Here is a 24,731-nt window from a genome sequence, read left to right as displayed (position 1 = left end):
AGGCCAGCACAAAAGAGCAGAGCGCTGGGGAAGGCGCATCCGTGGCCTGAACCTCAAAAGGGGAGGTGTGCGAGGTGAGGGCCGGAGCAGGGGTCTGGAAGGGGGGCTGCCGGTGGGTGGCAGGGAGTGAGGCGCTGCCAGGCTGCCCTCTGTCCTTGGTCTCCCTGGCTTTGAAGGAGCCCTGTGCCCCAATGTCCTTCTCCAGTCTCTTGGGCGCGGGCGCAACAGCGCGTGTATTAACAACACTTGACAGGCGGGCCGGGGCAGGACCTGCCAAAGCCGAGGACCAGGAAGCCCGCCTGCGGGCCGAGCTGCGCTGGGGCGGGGGGCGGAGGGACAGCTTTCCACCGGTTCATCTCTCCGGAGGCTGAAGAAAAACACCAAGTGCAGATACAACCTTATTGTGCTGCTTTTAATTACGAAAGATGTAAAACGACGTATTATAAAACTTGGAAGCTACTTTATACAAATTCCAATCTTTAAATATTTTTTTAACAAGGGACCTGGGAGTTAGGACACTGGCGGGAAGTCTGATTAGTTGCTGCGATGGTCCCACCGCAGAGCGAGTGAACCACCTGCGCATCACAGAGCCAAGGAGAGCGAGTCGGAAACGTCTTCAGACGTGCGGGTGGGCTGGAATACACAGGGCTTCAGCTCGGCTAATATACAGTAGACTGAGGAGAAATGAAACAGGACAGAGGAGAATTTATGGTGGTCTTGGCGTGATCAGAAAAAATTTCTCCTAACATCGTGTGTCCTAAAAACCACAACCGTACAGAAAGAAAAAATGGAACACAGATAGGTTTTTAGTTCTATACTGTTTAACTGCTAGTAAATGAGAGTAGTACAGCCGTCGATTTCTTGTAACAAGACTAAATAGCGGAAGATCGTTTATTCTGACGCACGTAGCCGCTTCAGATGCCGAGGACCACGCCTGGTTTGTTGCAAAGGTAGCCGTGAAGGCAGACTTACCCGCTGGAGGTCAGAGTGACACTGCCCACGGGTGTCCTTGACGCCATGTAAGCAAAGTGGGTTGGATAATGCCCAAAACCTTTTCACAGGAAAAGACTGGACTGGTGGACCAAAGGACAGATTTAATTCAGTGCTAAACCTTATTGTCATCATTATATTCCCCCTGGACAAGTCACTGTTCCTGGGAGCCTCCATTTCCATGAGTCACGGGGAGATTGCCCCGGGGGGGCAGCGTACTTCATCGCGTAGGTCCCGGGCCCCCTGCCGTAAGCAGGACTGCTGTGCAGACAGAGCTGGACCCCCACCCCGGGTAAGGCACTGCGCAACGAGTGGGTTATGCTGGGAATGCCACTTAAAAAAAAAAAAACCAAACTCCTAACATCAGCACCATTCCCTGTGTGAAAGGCCAGGTCAGACCTGGGGGGCCTCCGACCCAGGAAAGGCGGCACGGAGCTAGCTGACGTCTTTCGGCGCACCGGGGAGCTGTGTACCACCACAGGGAAAGGGCTTGTACTTGAATGAGTCACGGCCCTCCCGAGATCCTCAGGATAAAGGGATTTGAAAATTGCACTGGGACCAGGGCTTGGAGCTCGGGCGAGGACCCTGCTGCATTCAACAGCAGAGATTCGGGGCCACTGTGAGGCTGAGGACTTGGGCCCCAGGGGAAGCTGCAGTGGTGTGCATCGGGGTTCTTTGGGAGACTGGAGGTAAAGGGATCCCGCTGGAGACAGGAATGGGATGAGGTCTGGAGAGGTTAACAGCCCAGAATCCCGTTCCAGACTCTTCCTGCCGTGGGGCGCCGACGTGTCTGATGCAGACCTGTGCGGTAGGGCCTTGCTTCTTTGGGCGGGGGAGTCTAGTGACCTTCAGCCACACTCCCGGTGTCTTCCGGAAGGGCAGTGGCTGTCTGGCAAAAGTTCCAGGATCTTCCATCTCTCCTTGAGCGCTCCTGTCCTCCCCGTCCTGTCTTCCCGGGCCCACATCCTGCCGCACTGCCCAGACCCCTCCCCAGAGGTGCTCTTCGAACCCACCCGGCAGGTGTCTGGTCAGGGGCTAAGTCAGAGGAGGCAAGCAGTGGTGGAAATCCAGTCATACTATTTTACGCTAAGGTACTAATAATGACTAATGATGGCTTCATGAATTAGGCCTTCATTTTACTGTAGATGTTTTCTTCAACCTCAAAGAATGAATCTCTTTTAAAAAGCAATTTAGAGCAAAACACAGATCTGAAAGGGACGATCTTTTGAGGTGGGGGCCTGGCTGGGAGCCCCGAGGCCTCAGTGCGCCCAGCCATTCTGGATGCGCTCAGAAGACAGTTTCCACCCGCCTGTTCTGGAGCATACCCTTGAGGAGACGGGGGCCCGGTCTCACCGTGGAGTTGGTCACCTAGTGTTAGAAGCATATTAAAGTGCATGCCTAGCTTAACCAGAGGCACAAGTGTTAGAAAAGCTAAAGCTCTGAGATTTGGCAAGGAATGGGGCTAGCTAGAGATTAGACTGCCTTGCAGCCGGGCAGATTCATTCATTCATTTCTCCGTTTGCTCATTCACGCCTTCAGGGCGCAGAAACACAGCACCTACCCAGTGCCCGCACTTGTTAGGTGCTCAGGGTTTGGTAGCCAATAAGGCACAGTCCCTGCGCTCAAGGAGCTTCCGGTCTAGCGGGGCTACATGAACATTCCTGCTGCACAGAGACAGCTCCCGCCTGCTGCTGCTCGGCGGCCGGAGGGCCTGACTCGGACCCCAGCATCCCTGCGGCCGGCCTGTGGAGAGGGAGGCCTGCGCTGGTCTGGAGCGCATCTGGGAGACATCGTGGGTCTGCGAGAAACCTACGGCCTTCCTCTCTTCCCGCCCCCGCATCGAGAGGAAGCCCTTTTCTCTTCACGCTCGTCCATCACCGGGGGATTGGTTTTTTTTCAGTGACTGAATAAAACAGTCCTCCTTTTCCCCTTGTCACAGGAAAAGGTGTACTGAAGCAGCAGAAAGGAGATTACATACTTGGAGAAAACAAATGAGCATTCAGTTTGCTTAACTCAAATCAGTTCTTGAAGTCGTGGTAAAAATTCTTCATATTGGCATTAAGGCACCTGGGCGATCCTGGCACGTGTGGTCAGCGGCGCAGCGGGGAAGGCCTCGCGGTGCTCTGCTACCGTCGCTCGAAGCTGAGCCAACTCCCCAAGGCCTGCAGCCCCTCCCTGCCTCGCAGGCCAGGCCCCCTCTTCAGTGTGGACTAAGATCAGTGGTTCCGAGCGCCTCGCAACGCTACTGCGGCCTGCTCCACGGTTCTGCTCTACTTTTACACATCGACGGACTAGACGGCCAAGGAAAGGGTGTACTGGTCTCGGTGACGAGGGAGTCATCGGAAGCTCCGAAGCAGCCCGCTCGCCCGAGGGGCAGGGCACGGCTCCGCGGTGTGCAGTGAGCCACGGGGTGCGAGACGGGGCGTCGTCGGAGAGCTGGGAGTCACGGACTTGGCTCCTTCCGTGTCCGGAGCCCGAGATCACGCAAGCCCCGGGGTGCAGCTGGCTCCGAGCCGCGCCGTTCTAGCACCGCTCCTTCAGCAGGAAATGCTCCTGGCCCATTCCCTTCTGCTCACAGTCGGTCGGCTCGAAACGTCTCTTCCACAGAGGGGTCAAGCAGGCCCATGCTGGAGTCACTTAACATGTTGAGTCCGTCCAGGCTCAGGGGTTCAATCTGGAGCTCTTCTTCCAATGGAAACGAAGTGTCCATGTTCAGGCCGACCTCGGGCATGCCCGCCAGCGCACTGCTGAGGTCTTTGAACAGGCTGGTACTCGAGTCTTCTGGAAGGAGCAGCAAGAGGGGAGAACAGTGCAGGTTAGGAAGCATGTACAATAGACAACATCCCGCACACGCCGGCGCTGTCATCCTCCAGCCAGGACAGAGACGGCCCGCGTGCCCCCCACCCCCGGCGTCCCGGCCAGGACAGCGATCACCTGCCTTCTGAAAAGCTAAAGTTGAGCTGGGGGACTTTCATTTCTTTGCTTTATATGATGTTTAGACTCTCTTACAATGGCATCTGTAAAAACGCAGCAAAATACAAACAGTACAGTAGAGCTGAGGGGTGGCCCACACTCACCTGTCAGGATGGTGTTGGGGAAACCCCCGCAGTTGGAATACAGGTTTGGTCTCAAATGAAACGAGTCCTGCAGTTCTCGGGGACCTTGCTGCACCAGAGGCCCCTGGAAGCATCAGAGGGCACACTGTAAGGAACGATCTCTGCTTCCGAGGAGGGAAGAATGCAACCTGCATGGAACCGTCTTGGGTCCCTTCTCTCTAGGATCCCACACAGAATATTCCTCTCAGGCAGGCAGGTGCTGGGGTGGAGGAGGGCTCCCTGAGGCCCACAGTGTGGGTGACTCGTCCCCGCTCACACACAGCCTGGCCCACTAAACCATCTGAGGAGATACCAACAGTCAGGGTCTCTGTGGCCCCTCTGGTCCCACACACCCCTCCTTCCCAGCCACACCGAGGCCTTAGGAAACACCGTCTGTGGGAACCCTCCAAAGGCTCCTTCTATAACCAAGGAAGTGATGACCAAGGGGCTCTTTTGCCCTTTGGTTTCTAGAAAAATGAGGCAGGGGGACCCTTTCCTTCTTACGCTCAGAGGGAGGAACCTCAGGCAGTCCCCTCTCCGTGAGACAGCCTCTGGGAGGATTGGTGAGAACTGGGGCCTATCTTAGGTGCCTTTCCAGAAATTAATACTCCAAACTATTTTTTTTAATCTTTCAAAAGTAGGCATTTCTATCATCTTTCAGGGAGATACTAACTCATCTAAACTCAACGGGTTTCTTCAGAAAATGAGAGGCAGGGACTACTGGTTTATGCCATGAGTCTTCACCATGGCCTACTCAGGAAACATCTGTCTTTATTTCTTTTACTGTTGTAATTATTATTAAGATCTGTAAAATGCTCAAAATCCTTCCTTCTCTCCTTAATCCATCCTAGAGCCCAATCCATACTTAATGGACACTATAACATCTAGAGATATTTTAAATGGTCCAGGTTAGGGAGAACCTAAAAAGCCAAAGGAAGGGGTTGAATGAAAGTATCTGAGGGAGGGACGTCTGGCCCCGGCGGGACCAAGCTCCCCTGGGAAGCCACACTGGGCCAGCTCTGGCAGCCAGGCCTGTGGACCGAGCCCCTCCTGCATCTCAGTCTCCTCCGCAGGACAGACCAGTGGACTGTGGTGGTCCCTTCCCTCTGAGCCATTCTACAGTTCTAGAACTAGACTGTCATCAGAAATCTTCTACCACTTGTTCAAAGAGTTCCTCTGCAAAGGCCTGACACCAAAGAAGGCAGCCAGCACCAGCACTTTAGGGCTAGGGGAGACTGCGGGCTCCCTTAGCTGCTGAGCTCATCTGAAATCTGGGCAATGGGGTACCTAGTCTATTTGGTGTGGGGGGTTCTACGCCCTGAGCAGCCTGAACAGTGCAAGTCCTGCCCCGAGGAAGAGGCCTGCCTGGATGTTCGCTCACCTGTTGAGGGAAGGCTGGGCCTGGCCTCATGGACTGCTGGTCAAAGCTCACATCTGGGAAGAAGCTGGTCAAAGATGAACCCTTCAGGGAATAAGGAAGGGAACGTTTAGCTCGGAACTCGGGGCAAGTAAGTGTTCCCTTGTGACCGGGGTCCCCACTAGGACCCACCTGGGCCGTGAGGAGCGGGAAGCCGGATGGAGGCAGGGATGAGGCGGCCTGGGGCTGCTGAGCAGGAGGCTCCTGGGCAGGGGGCTGCTGTAGGAGGGGCTGGGAGAGGTTCTGGGGGGTGGGGTAGGGGGGTGGCGGGGACACTTGAGCTTGAGCTTCTGTGGGCAGGAAGGAAAGTGGGCTTCGATCTGAGGACACCATCTGTAAAACAAAGCCACTAATCAGCTTCGACTGGCGTTTCTAAGTGATAAGTCCTTTAAGATTAGGAGGTGTCAAAGTGAGGGAAAAGCCTGAGCCCTTCTTCCCCGGGGTACTCTGTGCGATGCTCCCCAAAGCCTACTTCTTCTGCTCTTTCAAAGTGATCTTAAATCTCACTTCCTCACCAGACATTTCCCATTCAATGACAATTTCTATTGTCTTTAAAAAAACAAAACAAAAACACCCGTCAATTTAGCCAGTGTCCTCCGTGAAAATCATGTTTGTTTTTTTAAAGCCATACTTCTGGTTTAAGATGGAAGATTGAAGAAAGAAAAAGAGCTTAGTTAGCTCTGCTGTCTCCCAAGCCTCGATTAAAAACAACTAAAACAACATTAAACAACAAGAGATATTAATGAACAACACTTTGAAAATAAATAAGACTAAAATGATAATAAACAGCACGAGGACAGAGATCATGGGAAGGAAGAAAGTGGCGGCACAATTTGGAAAATGAAAAGCAACAGACAAGCCGTGGCTGGGTGAGCAGAGCTGAGAAAGACAAGAGGAGGCTGGCAGTGGGATAAACCAAGAGGCAATCGGACTTCCGTCGCAGGGACGGACAAGGACAGGGGTGAAGAGCCAGGAGGAGGTGCAGTTAGGCTTCACAGCCCTTGCCCATGGCGAGCCTGGGGGCGGCACTCTGGAGGGCAGAGCTGAGGGTCTGCAGGCAGGACACAGCATAGCCCAGGGGGTGAGGCGCTTTACTGGAAACACAGGTTCAACAGAGCTCACCACGGAATCTTGAGGCCTCCACCTTTCTTTCCCAACCTGACTCTCAGGAGGCTGGAGTCTAGGTATGGGCCAGTGTCCTCTGGGGATCTGACCAGCATGAGAGACAATCCTGAAACTCAGGGCACCAGAGGCTCCCCAAGGAAATGGCCGAGCTGGATCAGTCTACAGTGAAGACCATGCCCAATAAGCCCACCTGTCTACACAGTGTATCTGTGTCCTGTTCTTAAAGATGAGCAGAGCGCCAAAGATCACCAGACTGTGAGGAAAGCATCTGCATAGAAATCAGAGACCAAGGCAGATGTACAAAAAAAAGAAACTTGGAGAAATCTGTGCAGGAAGAAGTCGTCATGACAAACAAAATTATCAGGTCCCTGGGTGGCTCAGTCGGTTAAGCTTTCAGCTTAGGTTGTGATCCCAGGGTCCTGGGATCGAGTCCTGCATCTGGCTCCCTGCTCAGTGGGGAGTCTGCTTCTCCCTCTCCCTGCCCCCCGCTCATGCTTTCTCTCTCTCTCACAAAAATAAATAAATAAATAAATAAATAATCTTTTTTAAAAAATCAAAATTATCATTATACTATTTAGTCTATAACAAATCCTTATCTGTTAAAAATACGTAATAAAATATTTGCGATGTGTATCTCTATATACATATTTTTTCAAAGTAGGGATGTGGATGAAATAAGATTACAAAAATGATGATTGATAATTGTGGGTGCCTGGGTGGCTCAGTCGGTTAAGTGTCTGCCTTCAGCTCAGGCCATGATCCTGGAGTCCTGGGATCGAGTCCCACATCAGGCTCCCTGCTCAGCGAGGAGTCTGCTTCTCCCTCTGCCCTTCACCCTGCTCGTGCTCTCTCTCTCAAATAAATAAATAAAATCTTTTAAAAAAATGATGATAATTGTTGAGGCTGGATGACAGGTATAGAAGGATTCATTCCATCATATTCTCTACTTTTATGCAACTTGGAAAATTTTTGTTACAAAAAATAAAAAGAAGAAACCAGAATGAAAATTCCTACTGAAAACCTCAGAGAGATGAAAAAATGATACTGCATCCACAGGATGAGTACAAAGCTATAAAAATGAACACTCATTTGGAGGATAAAAGAGAATTCTTGGCAATTTAAAAGTATGAGAGCAGAAAGGAAAACTCGACATAACAGCAGGATGATAAAGGTGAAGTCACAGCAGGGTGAAAAGATGAGGAGAGAAAAGAGGAGAATGGAAAAAATAGGGTATGAAAGGAAATGTACAGGCAGTCCAACATTCACACAATAGGAGTTCCAGAAAGAGAGCACAGAGAAATCAAAGGGAAGAAACCATCCAGGAAATAATTAATGAAGATTTCCCAGAAATGAAGGATGACAGGAGTTTCCAGATTGAGGAAACCCACCAAACATCCAGACTCATGTGATCCTGAAGTTTCAGAACTCTGGGGAACAAAAAGAAGATCCTACAAGCCTCCAGAGGGAAAAAAGTACATTTTGTTCAAAGTATTAAAAATTGGAATGGCACTGGATTTCTCACTAGCAACTCTAGAAACTAAAAGGCAAAGAATTAATACCTCCAAATTTTAAGAGAAAATTATTTCAGATTTGAATTCTGTGTCTGGCCAATTATGAGTTAAATGATGGGTAGAAGGAAGACAGAGTTGAGTCATGCCAGGCCACACACACTCTTTGCTGGAAATCTACTGGAGGGCTTTTTTTTTTTCCCCTTGTTGTTTTGTTTTGTTTTAAAGATTCTATTTATTTATTTGAGAGAGAGAGAGCACATGGGCAGATGGAGAGGGAGAACCAGACTCCCCGCTGAGCATGGAGTCCAATGCTACACGGGGCTTGATCCCATGACCCGGGGATCATGACCTGAGCTGAAGCCAGATGCTTAACCGACTGAGCCACCCAGGTGCCCATGGAGGGCTTGGTTTTTTTTTTTTTTTAAGATTTTTTATTTATTTTTTGACAGAGAGAGAGACAGCGAGACAGGGAACAGAAGCAGGGGGAGTGGGAGAGGGAGAAGCAGGCTTCCCACTGAGCTGGGAGCCCGATGCGGGGCTCGATCCCAGGACACTGGGATCGTGACCTGAGCCGAAGGCAGACGCCTAACAGCTGAGCCACCCAGGTGCCCCAGAGGGCTTGTTTTTAAATGTATTGAGAGGAGATCTACCCAACTCCAAGAGGTGGGGATGGGATAAGCAATACACACATAGAAAACCAGACTAACAAAGTAAAACATTCATTAACTCCCAGGAGAAAAATATTTTTCATTTTGTTATTTTATGGAATATTAAATGGTTCAACTCTGGCTATTGTAACTGGGAAAACACTAAACACTGAATATTGTTCTCATCAAAATTATAACAAAGCACAGTGTGAATGAGGAGGTTTCGTGTGTGTAGGTGGGTGAGGTTTGGGGAGAGGTGAAAGAGAACCATATCCTAATCCTCCATGGTAGGATGTCATCAGATAATACCTAACACTAAAAATCCAGAACAAAACAAGCATGAAATAACATGGTTATACCAAAGAGATTAAAGTGGTTGAAAGGAGCCATCTCTAGGGAGTGAGAAATACGGTGAGTCAGGGAGGGGAAGACAATGTTGTTTCATAACAAGCCCTTTAGAACTATCTGACTTATTAAACTATGTGCATGGATAACATTGATTTTTTTTAAATCTTAGTAATTAAGCAAACAAAAAAATGGAAACATCTGGAAAAGGATGCTCTCTATGCCTACAGCTCTCCTTAAAATGTAGCCAGAAAGCAAGAGTAATATTTTTTACTTCCTATAAAATAATCTTACAAAAGAAAATTAAAGGCAATCCAATAACATAAAAAGAACCATTAAAAAAACAATTATGAAATACCCTCTCACCCTCTCCCGAAAGGGATTACTCATGTTAAGAGTGAGTAATAACTGGATCTGCTAACTCCTTCCGTTGTGTTCTGTCAACTCTTGCTTGCTAAATCATGACTCATTTATGGCGAGGTGGGGAGTAAATGATGTCACAATGTATCTAGGGAGGAACCAATAGGTTGAAAATATATTCATTGATGATTATGGTAAGAGCCACCCTAAGAGCTCAGAATAAAAACAAAGTCAAGAAGACAAAATATGATGTTTTGACATCTGAATTTCTGTAACAGGCTTGTGACTTCAAAATATGCCTCTTTCTTTTTAATTCTTCGTTTTATTTTACTTTTTAATCTCTATACCCAACATGGGGCTTGAACTCATGACCCCAAGATCAAGAGTCACATGCTCTACCCACTGACCCAGCCAGGTGCCCCAAAATGTGCCTCTTTCTAAACAGACTTATTTAGGTCCTTTTATGGAGGACCCTGATCCTTATTATACACCTATCACTTCACGAGCAATAAAAGTACTGCTTCTCAAATCTGTAGGCGTAGTTAGGGAAGAGGTCTAATCCAATACCAAAGCTTCAGGAAGGTATTTAAATGTCTTCTTTGGCTTTCCCCAGTGGCTTAAAATACTTACAGACTCAGTTACTGATAATTTTCCACACCAGTTTTAAAGCCCCAGCCTGGTCTCCCCCAGCCACCTTAGACGCGTCTGGATCGTGTTCTCCACGCCCTCCCTGGCCCCCAACTCCAAGGTCTGTGAGTTAGTGACTACGGATTGTGTTGCAACAGCAATCATCACCACAAACGTGCTGTGAGGACAAGAGCAGGGCTTCCTGAGTTATTCCCACTTGCTCCCTGCGGTCTCACGGGAGACCTCGGGGACTACACCAGCTGAGGGGGGCCCAACCCAGGCCCCACGCGCCTCCCCCCGTTGGACTGTGGGTTTGCTCTCACCTGCGCCGCAGGATAGGGGTTCAGGGGGCTGGTGGCCGAGAGCTGTCTGCTGAAACCCTGCTGCGCTTCGGGGCCGGGAGAGAGCGTGAGCGGGCTGACGGGAGGCTGCCTCCTCCGGGACGGGCCGCTCAGGGCTGTGGTGGAGAGAGACGGGTTGCTGAGGGAGAAGAGCCGGAGGGAAGGGTGAAGAGCAGAGGCGCTGGGGGCGGACGTCTGCGGGTGGCTGTGCAGGGAGGAGGAGAGCGCCGTCTTATTGAGCGTGGCCTGGATGGAGGGGTTGCTCCGAGAACCCTGGAGACCTACAAGGACAACAAGTGCACAAGTTACTTGCCATGACTGCAGGCCAAATCTTCCCTTTTCCAAAGACTAACGAAGACCTAACTTCCGCCTGTCCGGATCTGACGATGACTCTGCGTGGGGGGCAGCTCTCGGGCGGCTCTCCCGCCGCGCACATACCAGAGGTCCCCGCGGCGGGGAAGAGGCGCGTGCACGCCGACGGTGACCGTGAGGCTGACTCACGAGGCCACGTGTACACAGCCGCTGGGTGGCAGGGCTAGGTGAGCAGAGGCCAGGGCTCAGCCCCCACCCAGCAAAAAGACCCCAGGGCTGTGCACACATTCTGTTTAGAGCCCCCGAGCGCCTCTGTCCCAGGCACCCTGCCCGGACCCTCTGCTGCCTTCTGAGAGTCACGGCTCTGGGGCGCCGCCTCGGGGCACCCTGAAAATACCCTGAACGCCCCAGAGAGTCATAGGAAGGGACCCCCTCCCACATCTCCTGCTTTCTCTCTGCTTTTCTGGCTCCTGAGAATTATTCATCACAGTCTATTCCAATTCACGGAAAATGAAGTTTTTGCTGGTGCCGTTTTATTTGGGGGAAGGGGCTGTGAATTTTAGCGTGAGCCGGAGAGTTTGGGAAACTTTCCATGACACAGCCTGCTCCGTGAGGCCAGGGACCGTGTCCTGTGTCCTGCCGGGGCCTTGGCACGAGGCCTGGCACAGAGTGGCTTCGCTCCGTGACTTCATGATGCTTCCGTGTATCTCAGAAGGCAAGCCTGTGCTTCACAGTTCGGCCCGTCATCCTGGTACCAGCAGCCGGCGTGCGTACCACTGTGTGTTCTTTCACGTTCACAAAAAACTAAGTGTTCGATAAAAGTTACCACAGTGGGGGCGCCTGGGTGGCTCAGATGGTTAAGCGTCTGCCTTCGGCTCAGGTCGTGATCCCAGGGTCCTGGGATCGAGCCCCACATCGGGCTCCCTGCTCAGCGGGGAGCCTGCTTCTCCCTCTGCCTCTCTCCCTGCTCATGCTCTCTCTCTCTCTCTCTCTCTGTATCTAAATGAATAAATAAAATCTTAAAAAAAAAAGTTACTACAATGGAGCAAGGACATAATAAAGCATTTTTTGCTGGCAAATGATTTTTCTAAACACAGGAAAGATGTCTCTGATAAAACCCTATGCAGCTCTCCCACAGTACAACTCTCCATGGATCCCCTAGCTCGAGTCACAATCAGAGCTAAAGATGTGACCTTCAGTCAAGAAAGCCACGGGGTGCCTGGGTGGCTCAGTCGTTAAGTCTCTGCCTTCGGCTGAGGTCATGGTCCCAGGGTCTTGGGATCGAGCCCTGCATGGGGCTCCCTGCTCCGCGGGAAGCCTGCTTCTCCCTCTGACCCTCCCCCCCTGCTTGTGTCCCTCTCTCGCTGTCTCTCTCTGTCAAATAAATAAATAAATAAAATCTTTAAAAAAAAAAGGAAACAAAGCCACTCATTCAGAAGGAAAGCTCAAACATGTTTGTACGACTTTGTATACCATGCATTTTAAGGAGTGCCTAGAAACTATAAAGCCTTGATACTAGTTCTGGACAAAATGATGCTTTTTTGAGGAAAATAACATACAGTGATAAACATAGGATTTTCAGCTGAAGCGAAGTGTCGAAGGCCACCCTGGAGAATGACGGCTTCCCCAAGACCCCAAGGAGCTAAGTGCTGATGCTGTGTTACTTATGTGATCTTGGATGTCCTTGTTCATACAGAATTTACCAGGACACTTGGTAGAGCAACAGGATAATAAAATGACCTTAGTGAGTAAGTAGAGGTTATCTCTAAAATCAATTCTTCAAACCTAAAACTATGTGGGACAATGGCAGCACCACTGCAAGCTTTGGAGAACCTTCCAGATGACAGCTGTAAAGGGGACCTCTCTCCTGTGAGTGGTGGATTCTGATCTGTGTGGACAAGTCCTGTTGAACCCAGAGTGGATACCAGCAGGCATGTCCCCCACCGACGGACCATCACTGGTGACCCCTTCCCAAGGAAATGGTCTACACCACAGCTCTTTGGACTGGGGCAGCCGGGGGCTGGACCGCAGCACTGGGAGTAAGAGATCAATGCCTGCCTCAGACATCGACAAGAACGTCTGTCAAGACACAAGTAAATTTAGTCATGTTTCAACATGGGGTCTGAGCTGCGGGCGCTCAAACTTGGTCCAGTAATGCCCAAGTCACATCATGGGCCGCAATTTCATACAGCCACATGCTGACTTTTAAGCACTTCTGGAAATTTGAACCAGTAATTTTATTTTTTTTTATTTTTATTTTTATTTTTTTTTTAAGATTTTATTTATTTATTTGACAGAGAGAAACACACCGAGAGAGGGAACACAAGCAGGGGGAGTGGGAGAGGGAGAAGCAGGCCTCCTGCTGAGCAGGGAGCCCGATGCGGGGCTCGATCCCAGGACCCTGGGATCACGACCTGAGCCGAAGGCAGACGCTTAACGACTGAGCCACCCAGGCGCCCCTGAACCAGTAATTTTAAACTGTGGTAGATTTCTATTTAATATACGTATCTATGGAGTATAAAATGCTTTCATCACATCCAGTATAAATGTTCTAAAATTCAAAATATTCTCTTCTGAAATCCAATGGGAAAGCAGAGGAATCTAGAGAGAAAGCTATAGTGATAAACCATCATCCCATGTTGATAAGAGCCACTAACATTGTGGGGCGCCTGGGTGGCTCAGTCGTTAAGCGTCTGCCTTCGGCTCAGGTCATGATCCCAGGGTCCTGGGATCAAGCCCCACATCGGGCTCCCTGCTCGGCGGGAAGCCTGCTCCTCCCTCTCCCACTCCCCCTGCTTGTGTTCCCTCTCTCACTGTGTCTCTCTGTCAAATATAAATAAAATCTTAAAAAAAAAAAAAAAAAAAAGAGCCACTAACATTGTTCAGTGAACACAGAATGGAATGGACGCTTTTTTCTTAACTCTCGCATCTTACTCTCCAAGTCCCAGGACACCTGGGCTGGTGAAGACAATAAAGAAGGAGGTCTAGCAGAGCGTCCCAGAGCTCATGGAATCCAGCAGAAACAGACCACCAAAGTGAAATGTCAGCAGGGTCAAGAGCTCTAAGAATAGGTACGTAGCTATCTCTAACTCAGATGCAATCATTCTCATTCAGTGATTCACTGGGGACCACCTATGATTAAGCCACCAGGGTACGTACGTGGGCACGTTCTCACAGAGTGGGGGACACTTACCAGAAGAGCTTCTTATGCCCAGGTGAGTCATAGCAGCTGGCAGGTTGCCCACACTATTCCCCACACTCATACTACCAAAGACATGGTCACTGGTGTCCAGTGAGGCTGGCACGGGTGCAGAGTAGTGGAGGTTGGTGAGATCTGGCAATGACCCCCCGGTGTTCAGGGTCCCCAGAAAGGGTGAGAGGCCTATGTTTTGACCGTTGTGTGGAAAACCACTGAAAAAAAGAAAGAGAAGTGTTACTTTCTAAAGTGCATTTGGTTGCTGGGGAATAGAACAGACCTGTCAAAGAAAGGCAGCGGGTATCAACCATGCAAGTCCTTACGTAGGCTTGGACTCTCCCTCGTTCTGAGACCCGGCATCCTTGGCTTACCCTCTCTGAAGGGCAACCGCCTTACCTGTTAAATCAGACTAAGGATGTCAGCTGTGCCTACTTTGCAGAAACACCTTCCAAGACCAGATCAGACTATGGTTGTAAAAGTTCTTTGAAAACTATAAAACCCTATATAAAATGTGAGGCACTGTTTATATTTGTACGCTCCTTTTTGCTAGATTTTAAAAGTATCTTTCCCACAAAAAAAAAAAAAAAAAAGTCTCTCTGCGTCAAGCAGATACTTCCAAGATATATCTGATTACAGTTTTCATCAATTTTAAAGTGAGAAAGAGATGTTAGCATTCACTTATCCGCTGTGTGCCAGGCACTGGGCTGAGTGCTGCTGGTACAAAGACCAAGGAGCCGGGCATGGGGGTTCGCAGTCAGGCCCACCCCTGACATCTGCAGGCCTGGAGGAAGAGCGTGCATGGAGGCCCACATACCATCTGTTTAAACTTCTAAAAGTTATGAATCAAGTGAACAAACCCTTAAATGAACTATGTTCCATGTTTCTGTCCTGACAAATTATACCTCCATAAGAGCCTGGAAGGCCAGATTGAAATTAAGAATCCTCCGGCTCCTGGAAGTTCTGCACGGGGACATAGGGGAGGTGGCTGTGGTCCTCAGCTCGCCCGCCATCTCTTCCCACCCCAGCCTGCTCCTCCCCACAGGGCCCCCGTGCAGCTATCCCAGCCTATAGGCCAAGCCCTGGCCACAGTCCACATCCCCCCTGCCCGGTGCCCCTCAGGCAGATGGTGTGTTCCCCAGTGGCCCCTTGGACTCCAGACTCCACGGGAGCGGGGTCTCTAAAGTGTGGGGCTCTGGGAGGAGCCGCCTAGCCCAGGTCTGAGGGCACTGCTCTTGGAGTCCATGGGCAAGCTGGAGAGACAGCGGTGGTAAAGCAAGCACTTGCAATGTGGAAGGAAGCATGCAGGGCCAGAGCTGACGCGGGGGGGGGACGACCGTTAGGGACAAGAGATGCAGTTGTCAGTGTCAGGCTGGGCTGGGAAAGTAACACTTTACCAAGCACCTGACAGGGTGCTCATGCTTCAGGGAAGCAGCCTGGCATGGCCAGCGTGTCAGGGCAGAGCCAGGAAGGGGTGGGTAGCAGGAGATGAGGTAGGAGGGGAGTGAAGTGAGCAAGGGTAAGATGATGCGCTGTTCTGAAGAGTCCAGATCAGGGACTGTGGGAGGTAGGGAGCCCAGTGTAAGCTGGAGAATGACCCTTCAGAAATGCCACTGTGGACACGGCGTGGAGGACGGCATAACGGAGCAGAGAGTGAGGCAGCGATGGTCCAGGCCTGACCCAGGAGGGAGCAGTGAGGGGAGGGTAATGGATTCCGCCGAGAACGCTGCCGTCCACACAGCACCTCCCAGAGACCAGCTGTGGGCATCAGGGCCTCAAGAGACTCGGACAAGGCAGGGAGGCAGCCACATGGTACAAGTCTGTAATGCAGGGACAGAGCCTGGCGTGAGGTGTGGAGGGGCTAACCAGCGGGCTGGGGGGCTCCCTGGGCTGAGTTTGAAGACCCAGAGGGTCTAGGTGGGAAAACCACTTCAGGCAGAGTTCACGGCATGGGCAAAGCAGAGAAGTGTGAAACCACACAGCATGCTCGAGGAATTTAGATACGGCAGGAAGGTCAAGTTCAGGAGAAGCGGTGGTGAGGGGGCTGGTCCTGGGCAGGTAGGCAGAGAGCACACGAGGCTCAGACGGACAAGGAGCCGGTGGAAGGTTGCAAGCAGGAGAAGCCATAATCCTGAGGACAATGTGGCTAATAGATGGGGGAGGGAGGACAGGCACAAGGAGCAGAGCCTGGGGGCACAGAGGTGAGGGGGGCTTTTGCTGCTCAGTAGTCCGAGGAGACACAGGAGAGCACGGGGATGGAGTCGAGAGACACTGAGGCAGGACTGGAGAAGGACTCCTGATCTTCCGGCACAGGGACCCTGGCCTAGGGACACTGAGGTGTATAAGCAGACTGGGGATGATAACGAATTCTGTCTTAGACACTGAGTTTCCACAGGACAAGAGGACGCGTAATAGGGACATCTCTTGAGGACAGTCCCCTTGGAACAGTGTGGGTGGAGGCCAGACCACAGTGGGTCGCGGAGTGGACAAGCAGTAAGGGAAGAAGACTCAAGAGCAAATACTCTTTCAAAAGTGTGGCTAAGAATTTGCAACGACGTGGATGGAACTGGAGGGTATTATGCTGAGCGAAATAAGTCAAACAGAGAAAGACATGTATCATATGACCTCACTGATATGAGGAATTCTTAATCTCAGGAAACAAACTGAGGGTTGCTGGAGTGGGGGGTGGGGTGGGAGGGATGGGGTGACTGGGTGATGGACACTGGGGAGGGTATGTGCTCTGGTAAGCGCTGTGAATTGTGCAAGACTGTTGAACCTCAGATCTGTACCTCTGAAACAAATAATGCAATATATGTTAAGAAAGAAAAAAAGAAGAAGAAGAATGTAGCAGGAGGGGAAGAATGAAGGGGGGGAAATCGGAGGGGGAGAAGAACCATGAGAGACGATGGACTCTGAAAAACAAACTGAGGGATCTAGAGGGGAGGGGGGTGGGAGGATGGGGTAGCCTGGCGATGGGTATTGAGGAGGGCACGTTCTGCATGGAGCACTGGGTGTTATGCACAAACAATGAATCATGGAACACTATATCTAAAACTAATAATGTAATGTATGGGGATTAACATAACAATAAAAAAAATTAAAAAAAAAAAAGTGTGGCTAAGAAATCCTGGAAACGAGCAGGAAGTAACTAAAAGGGAATGCAGGGCTAAGGAAGGACTTCTTCTGTGCAGACTCCTTAGTAAGTACATTTAAACGCAGAGAGAAAACCTGTAGGGCAGGCAAGGCCGAACCCGGGGTGGGGGTGGGGGGGCAGAAGGAGGGAGAGGCCTCAGAAAGGCCTGTGCAGACAAGGGTCAGGGAGTGAGTCGGGCGGTCAGCCTTGGCCAGGAGGACACCTGTGTCTTCGAGACTAGGAAGACAGACTGGCGAGGGGAATCCGGAGCAGGAGGGAAGCTGAGCCTGCCTCCCTGGTGGCCCCCCTTTTCCTGGTACAGGTAGGGGGACTGGCAGAACTGTGCAGGCTTGGGGGGACATGGGGAAGAAGGGAAGGTGTCCAATTTGACGGAGGAGGAAGAAAGATTTTGGTGGTACAAAAACTGAATGTGATACCTTGTCTTTCTGATTGGCTGGATGTAGGAGATCGGTTATAGGGTTAAAGGTCAAGGACTAGAAAAATGACCTTGAGAACCCAGAGCTGCTCAGCCTGACAGTGGACAGGCTCTCTGACTGATGGGTGGCAGACGGGAATGAAGGCAGGGAGAGGAAGCGGGGAAGGCAGGGTCCACTGGTACGGAGCAAGGATGGAGAAAGTCCCCAGGGCCGGTGGGAACCAGGTCATTGGTGACATTCAAAACAGTTTTCTCTCCAGATGAGAGAAACACAAATTGTAACTTTCCAAATATACCTACAACCTGCCGGAGTCCTCCCTTGAATCTGATAGGAGACAGGTAGTGCTGTCCCGGGTTCAAAACCCTCTGATGTTGTCCGTCTTACTTCACGTCCAGAGCAAGCGGCAACAGCCTCCTTACTCTCCAGGCACCCCCGCCTCGGAGTCTCGGAGTCTCTACCCTTGCTGTCCCCTCTGCCTGCAGCCCTTGTCCCCTTCACTTCCTCCCACGTTCTGGTCACACAGCATCTTATCAAGAAAGGGCTTGCCTATCTTACCGTGCTTTCTTTCTCTTCATTGTGCTCACCAACACATGACATATTTGCCTAATTGTTGCTGCCTATCTCTCTCCGCTAGAGCATCAGCTCCTGGAAAGCAGGGATCTGACCTGCTTTGTTCACGGCTCTACCCCAGCACCTGGAATTGGGGGTCAATAAGTACCTGAATGAATACGAGTCACTGAATGGAATTCTCCCTCTAACATAAGAGCAAGAAAACAACACTCGGTATCTGAGGAACACCTGCTTTAAAGCTCTGGTTGGGGAAGAGGGGTGGCCAAATACTGCGGCCCCGTTCCGGAACGCAGGCCTTCAGAGCACTGATCGCTCAATTGTCAGGGTTCTTGAGGAGAATCTTAGCCCTCTCTGCGGGGACGCCCCGCACCCCGAGGTGTGCGGTCTCCTGTCCAGGTGAGCGTCCTGGCAGGCCTTTGGACTTTTTGAAGAGAAGGTCAATCCTCAGCTCAGCTCAGTGGACTCTTCATCGCAGGAGTTTATGTTTAGCCAAAAAAAGAAAAGTAGGGAACGCCCTGAACGAACTGCTGTCAAAGATTCATGGAATGCTTTGCTGGGGAAACATTTAAGGACGGCCTGAAGGAGATTTATTGCATCCACAGACTTCTGAAGTGTGTGCTCGTCCTCAGAGAGATCGTGCAAGGGTCCCATTTTCAAAACACATTATTCTGGCCCCGGAAGGAGTTGCTGCTTCTGAGCTGGTTTCAGTTCAAGAGGTGGCAGAGCCCTGAGCGCACTGTGGTAACCGGCCTTGGGCACACAGTTCCCTCGGGTCCCCAGGGGTCCGTCCTGTCCAAAGAAAGTTCTTCCAGGCAGCCATGGCCCAGGAGCAGCAGCTCCTCCCCGGCGAGCACCGCTGTGCACCCTGAAACCCATGCCCCAGGGCAGACGTGGGGGCTGAATTAGCCCTCAGCTCCGCCCACCTGTCCTTTGTCCCAATCTCCTCACGTGCTTCTTCATTCATGTGGGTACCATGCCTACTTTTGCAAGCTGTCTGCAATCTTCCAGGGAGTAGACCTGAACGCTACTAAATATGCTGAGTAGTGGCTTCGTAAGCACTCTTTCTATATTTGCAACCTTTCCTTTACTCACCTTCTGCTGATTTTTAAGAACTGCGGTAAAATACACCTGATGGGAAGTTTATCACATGTCCATGTACGGTTCGGTGGCATGAAGCACGTTCACAGACATGCTGTCAATCGGCCACAGGCGCGAGGCTGGTGGCTCCTCTGGGCGCACCCGCTTCTGCCTCTGCTTCCAGGGCCCGGCTGTGTGTTCACCAACGCCCGGCCGTGCTATGCTCGAGCGTATTTATGGCCGTTTTACTTGCTGGGGCCCTTATGAACTTAGTTACTTTAAACGAATGAAAAATGAGTACCAAAGGGAGCTGTTGTTTTTGTGGACGTCCGGTTGACTTCCAAGTTACATATAACAAGTGAAGTTTCTCAGAGTTTTGGGACAAAGTCATAAGACTTTCCTCCAGGAAAATCTTTGGGACAGTCAGTCTCTGAGCCTCGAACAGGAAGAACATTACTTACTTGCCGCCTCCAACATCACAGGATCGAGGGCGCCCTGACAGGGACTGAATCTGGGGAGAGACAGAAACCCGGCCTTACTCACTGCAAAGTCAAATTCAAGTTTTTTACAAGTGTCTTTGTGTCTCGGGGCTCCAGTCGGCTCAAGCGAGAGCATCTGCACACAACAACCACTTCAGTTTGGACTAGACTTCTCCTGGCACAAGGGAGGCATGGCATTCATGAGTTTTCTTAATTTTTGCCTTGTTAATTTATCTTCTAGATGAATATTATTTCCTTCAAAAAGGCCAATGTTTTATAGAGAGAGTTTCTAAATAAACATTGCTTTTCCAATTGGCCTCAGAGGAAAAGAAGAAAACAGAAAAACAAAACAGAGTGAAGAAGAAGGAAATTAATGTCAGAAGGAAACACATATTTCAACTAGAACATAAGCTTCAGCAGGGCAGGGTTTTTGATGTTGTTCACTGTACTTTCCCTGCAGCTAGAGCACCTGGTGCCGGGGACTCGATAAATAGATGCTGGGGAAAATGAATGTACCACTGACTCAACTCTTCTCCCAGAAGTGATTTATGGAGTGCTGCAAATCCCTAAGAAGTAGGGTGAGCACCTCCTTCCGGAGAGAGCAGTCCCTGGCACCTGGGGAAGAGTGGGTGCCGCCGCCCTTCCTGCCGGAGAAGATAGGGCCGTTCTCCGATAAAAGCCTCCAAAACCACCTGTGCCTCCCACGGCCACAAGGACAGTGTGGCTGTTTCTCCTCTGTTTGGTATGTTAATTTTTTTTAAGTTTATTTAAGTCATCTCTACACCCGACATGGGGCTTGAGCTCGTGACCCTGAGATCAAGAGTCTCGAGTGCTCTTCCGACTGAGCCAGCCAGGCGCCCCGAAGTACGTGCATTTAAAATTATATCCCCCCCTCCCCTCCCAAAAAGACGAAACATCATATACATCTTACTTTTACAAAAAAAAAAAGGCCCTTCCAAGCCCACCCTTAATGCTAATGATGACTTTGACAGATCTGGCAGAAGAAACTGGAGTCCGACCATAAGGCAGCACAAACAGTTGCAACAGAGCATCACTAAAGGCTGGAACAGACGACCTGTTTTCTTTCAAAGGAAACACAGCTTCCCTACGGGAAGAAAGGCCAAGTCAAGTACCACGGGGCCACGCTCCTTCCACCGGGGGTGAGGTTCACAGAGAGCTGTGGTGGTGGTCAGCTGGCACAGCTGTAAATGCAAATACTCAGAGGCTCAGAGAAGTCATAAAACAGATGACTGACTTACTGACTCCCTGAGGACTCAGGTCAAATACCCTTCATTGAAGAAACGGGTATCTGGTAAACCAGCAATTCCACACAGAAGCTAGTGACGGGGAAAAGGTTTGGCTCTAAAACAGAAAAATCTGCCTATGACTGGTCACAGGCTTCAGAGCTTTTAGGAACATGAATGAGGAGTCAAGGACGGATAGGTTCTTCTGCATGAGAAAATTCACACGAAAATTTTAAGTCAAGAGATCACTGTACTAATTCATCAACAAAATTGTGGTCAGTGTCATTTAAACCATCATTCCCTAATATATTGTTCATCTCTGTCCCCTGATATCCTCACTTCCTTTTTTCTCAATTCTTCTTATTTCCCCCACTGCAAGATTTTACAATGACCTCACAAGTGTAAATATTCAAATAACAAACACAGGCTGCCCCCTACCTCCTTGGTCTCCCACAGTTGTTTTGGCGGTGGCTTGGGAACATTTAACAGATTCTCTTCTTTCAACGGGCCCGGGAAAGACAGCACTAAAGGGGGGGAAAAACACATATTCACTGCATTTAGAAGGCAGCCATCCCACCCCTGACCAAATTATCTTGGCAAAAAAATGACTGATATGATACACATGCATTGACCGCGTACTAGAGAAGGGGCTGTGAGCATGTCTGTGGGGACCCCATAGAGGAGTAAGACATGGATTCAGCCCAGGACTGCAAGGAGCAGCGAGAACCAAGGGTGCAGGGCTGCTGTGGGGTAGACAGAGTCGGTGCGGGCCTCTGCAGCTGGGCAGAGCGAAGGCCTTTGGAGGCACAGGAAAAGGGCATTCCTGAGATGGAGAGATAAGAAAAAAAGGCCTAGAAGTGAGGAAACAGTGGGCAACTATGGAGCCGAGCCGCTCTTCTCAGTGGAGCTTGGCCTAAGTAAAGGACTGGCAGGAGATCAGGTTTAGAAGGTCGAGGCCAGATCGGCGGGCCCCGCAAGCTTGGCAAGGAGAGCGTGGAAGCCGATGGGATGAGGAGGGACCACAGTGGCCCAGGAGGGAAGAAATGAGGAGAGTCAAGAGAAGAGGAACATCATAGGGGAGACAGGGCGGCCGTGAGGCTGCTTGGTGATGGGCTGGGAGTGGGGGGTGGACAGGAACGGAGAACCCAGAGGGCTTAAAGGCAGAGCCGCAGGATGGCCAGCTCTGCACCAAGGGACCATTCCAGGGTTTTCTGCATTATCGTTCTCAGTCTGGCCAGGTGAAACGGCGATCATGCCATCTGATGTCAGGAAGAGGATGCATCACGAGAGACACTGGTGACTGCTCAAAACTACAGATGCTGTTAGGGTCTTGGTGATGGTCACGGCTGCCCCGTCTTAGCCCCACACGGGGCAGTCCGCGTACCCAAGGATAACAGACCCCAGAAAGAAGTCACTTGAAACAGAGACCAAAGTTGCAGAGCAGATTCTGAGATGCAATGCTCTTTACTCAGCGCCAGGAAGACGGCCATCATGTCTGCTCGGATATTCTGGGCTGCCCCAGCGTTCCCAGGTGTCTCTGTTAATCCTGGTATTCAAGCCACTCTCTTCTGAAGAGCTTATTTGGCCAAGTTAAATTTCAGGTTATAAAGATTCAAAGAAAGAAAACAGTGCCTGGTGCCGAATGAATAAAAGAACTGTGTCACTCATTTGTCACTGGCTTTCAGTGTCATCTCGGTAGATCTCCAACATCAACTGGCTTTATGAAACTCAGTATCTCCTACAATTTCTGCAATTTCGTTTTGCAATCAATTTGCCTTTTTCTGGCATTGTTTACTTACATTTGTCAATTACTGACTTGCAAAACTTTCTAAGTAGGAAGAGACAGACAGCTGAGAAGGAAAGGGTCCTGGGATAACTAATGGTTTGAGTGACCGAGTCATTCATATTTTCATGTGGTTACAACGTTAGCTTCCCTGCACAACCTTGTGACCACGGGACTCTGGGGACTCGGATGACAAGGAGCTTAAGTACACGGTTCCTCTCCTGTGCCCCTGATTGTGGCCAGCCTGGATTTTATACAGCCTCTCAGAAAAGTGAGCCGATCAGCTGCCATCGGCACTTGGGGAAGTCCTGAAAACAGGAGTTTCAGGAGCGTGAAGGGAGGCTAGAGACATTGCGGTCAGCATCTCGCTCAGCGCCGGTAGGTGAAAGCAGTTCATACCTTCCCCATGTACATCATTCTCACCATCACAGAAACCTGGGGGGAAAGAAAAAAAAAAACTTTTATGTGGTGCTTTCAATTTTATTTATCCAAGAATTAGTGACTCTTTCTGATTTGAAATAGAATTGTGAAAATTCCAAGGCGATTTTGGTACACTGATGCTCATTCAAGGTCCATTAGCATTTCTAATAAAATTAAAATAGGTATGGCCTATCTGAGTCTAAAGTTGGCTCCTTTCTACTTTTCCTTTAAATCTCGGTCTTAATTTTTTTTAACTGCCTCTGTCCTGAAAGAACAATATACAAAGTCTGAGAACCTCTATGTTCAAATCACAAAATAAAGAAATACAAATAGAAATTCTTGCAAGTTGTGGTGGTGGGGGAGGGCAGGTAACTCCAAAAGTCTACATGACTGTTTCACATGTACCATGCATGTCTAGAGGGACAGACTGCAAGTCCCATATTGTATGTTATATATATTGCTTGCAAATAATCAAATTATCTTTAAAAGAAGTTTATCTGCAGTCTCCGTCAATTCAAAGAGTGTATATGATAGCTATTCACAAAGTTTTAAACATTTGACTTGGAATAAATTCTGACTGAATCAAATATTTTTAATCCATAAAACATACTGCAGATGACAAAGTATAGTATTTTCCATTGCTCTAAGCTAAAACCCATGAATTATGCCAAGAATGTGATGTGTGACCATCCACCTTGGAGACAATCAAATACACTAAATGAGTTTTCAGTATAAAATCAGGTCAAAGTTTTAAGTTCTGAGCCTTTGAATATACTTAAATGCTTGCTTAAAGTTTAGGTGAAGTTTCTGGAGACGCTCAGTCTATCATTTAACCTGATGAGCCCTAACAGCTTCCACGCAATGTCTAATGATCATTCACTCAATATGCATTCATCAAGTCCCTGCACTGAGGGAGTGCTAGGCATGCCCAGGTGGTAGAGTGTCGGCGAAAAGTTGGAACGTGGAAGCAAATTCTCTAAAACAGGTAGAAGACAGACGATTTCGGTGGAGCCCAGGGGCAGGGGCAACACTGAAAATCCCCAGGAGCACCAACAGGTTGATAAATTAGGCATACTCATAAAGACAGAACTTCTCTCAGCCCATGGAAGCAGAACCTAAGTTAGTAATTTAAGGCTTTATTTTAGTGCACGGAAAGACTTGGGTAAGCCTGTTAAAATGCAGCTTCGTGGGCCCAAGCCTCAAAGACTGATTCAGAGGGTGTGAGAATGGGCCCCGGAATCTGTTTTTAACCATCACCTCTGAGGACTGTCTGCAGACCGTCCTTGGCCTGCTTACTGAGGGACCTGGACAAGGCTAGAGCTTAATCCCGATTTGACACATCCGAAGAAAGCAAGGTGAGGGCTGCCCAGCTGGCTCAGTGGGAAGACCATACAACTTTTGATCTTGGGGTTGTGAGTTCGAGCACCACACTGGATATAGAGATTACTTTAAAATCTTAAGGGGCGCCTGGGTGGCTCAGTCAGTTAAGCATTCCACTCTTGATCTCAGTTCAGGTCTTGATCTCAGAGTCATGAGTTCGAGCCCACTTAATAAAAATAAATAAAATAGGGCGCCTGGGTGGCTCAGTTGGTTAAGCGACTGCCTTTGGCTCAGGTCATGATCCT

At 49.8% G+C, this 24,731-nt stretch overlaps 1 protein-coding gene across 1 annotated transcript in view; it reads right to left on the bottom strand.

The window, feature by feature from the left end:
- Nucleotides 1–391: 391 nt before the first annotated feature.
- Nucleotides 392–24,731, bottom strand: part of CRTC3 (CREB regulated transcription coactivator 3) — a gene marked incomplete at its 5' end in the record, with an annotated part of 88,161 nt that continues 63,821 nt past the window's right edge. Inside the window, 9 exons of the mRNA XM_032391851.1 lie at nt 392–3,771; nt 4,068–4,170; nt 5,467–5,547; nt 5,635–5,835; nt 10,441–10,739; nt 13,964–14,181; nt 19,642–19,691; nt 21,342–21,427; nt 23,086–23,121. Of these exons, the coding sequence (XP_032247742.1) occupies nt 3,563–3,771; nt 4,068–4,170; nt 5,467–5,547; nt 5,635–5,835; nt 10,441–10,739; nt 13,964–14,181; nt 19,642–19,691; nt 21,342–21,427; nt 23,086–23,121 (1,283 nt within the window). The remainder of the gene's footprint in view (nt 3,772–4,067; nt 4,171–5,466; nt 5,548–5,634; nt 5,836–10,440; nt 10,740–13,963; nt 14,182–19,641; nt 19,692–21,341; nt 21,428–23,085; nt 23,122–24,731) is intronic.

The sequence above is a fragment of the Phoca vitulina genome, unplaced genomic scaffold (genome assembly GCF_004348235.1).
Source record: "Phoca vitulina isolate PV1807 unplaced genomic scaffold, GSC_HSeal_1.0 scaffold65, whole genome shotgun sequence".
NCBI classification, from domain to species: Eukaryota; Metazoa; Chordata; class Mammalia; order Carnivora; family Phocidae; genus Phoca; species Phoca vitulina.
Note: the sequence above shows the minus strand (reverse complement) of the source record. Positions and strands in the feature narration are given on the sequence as shown.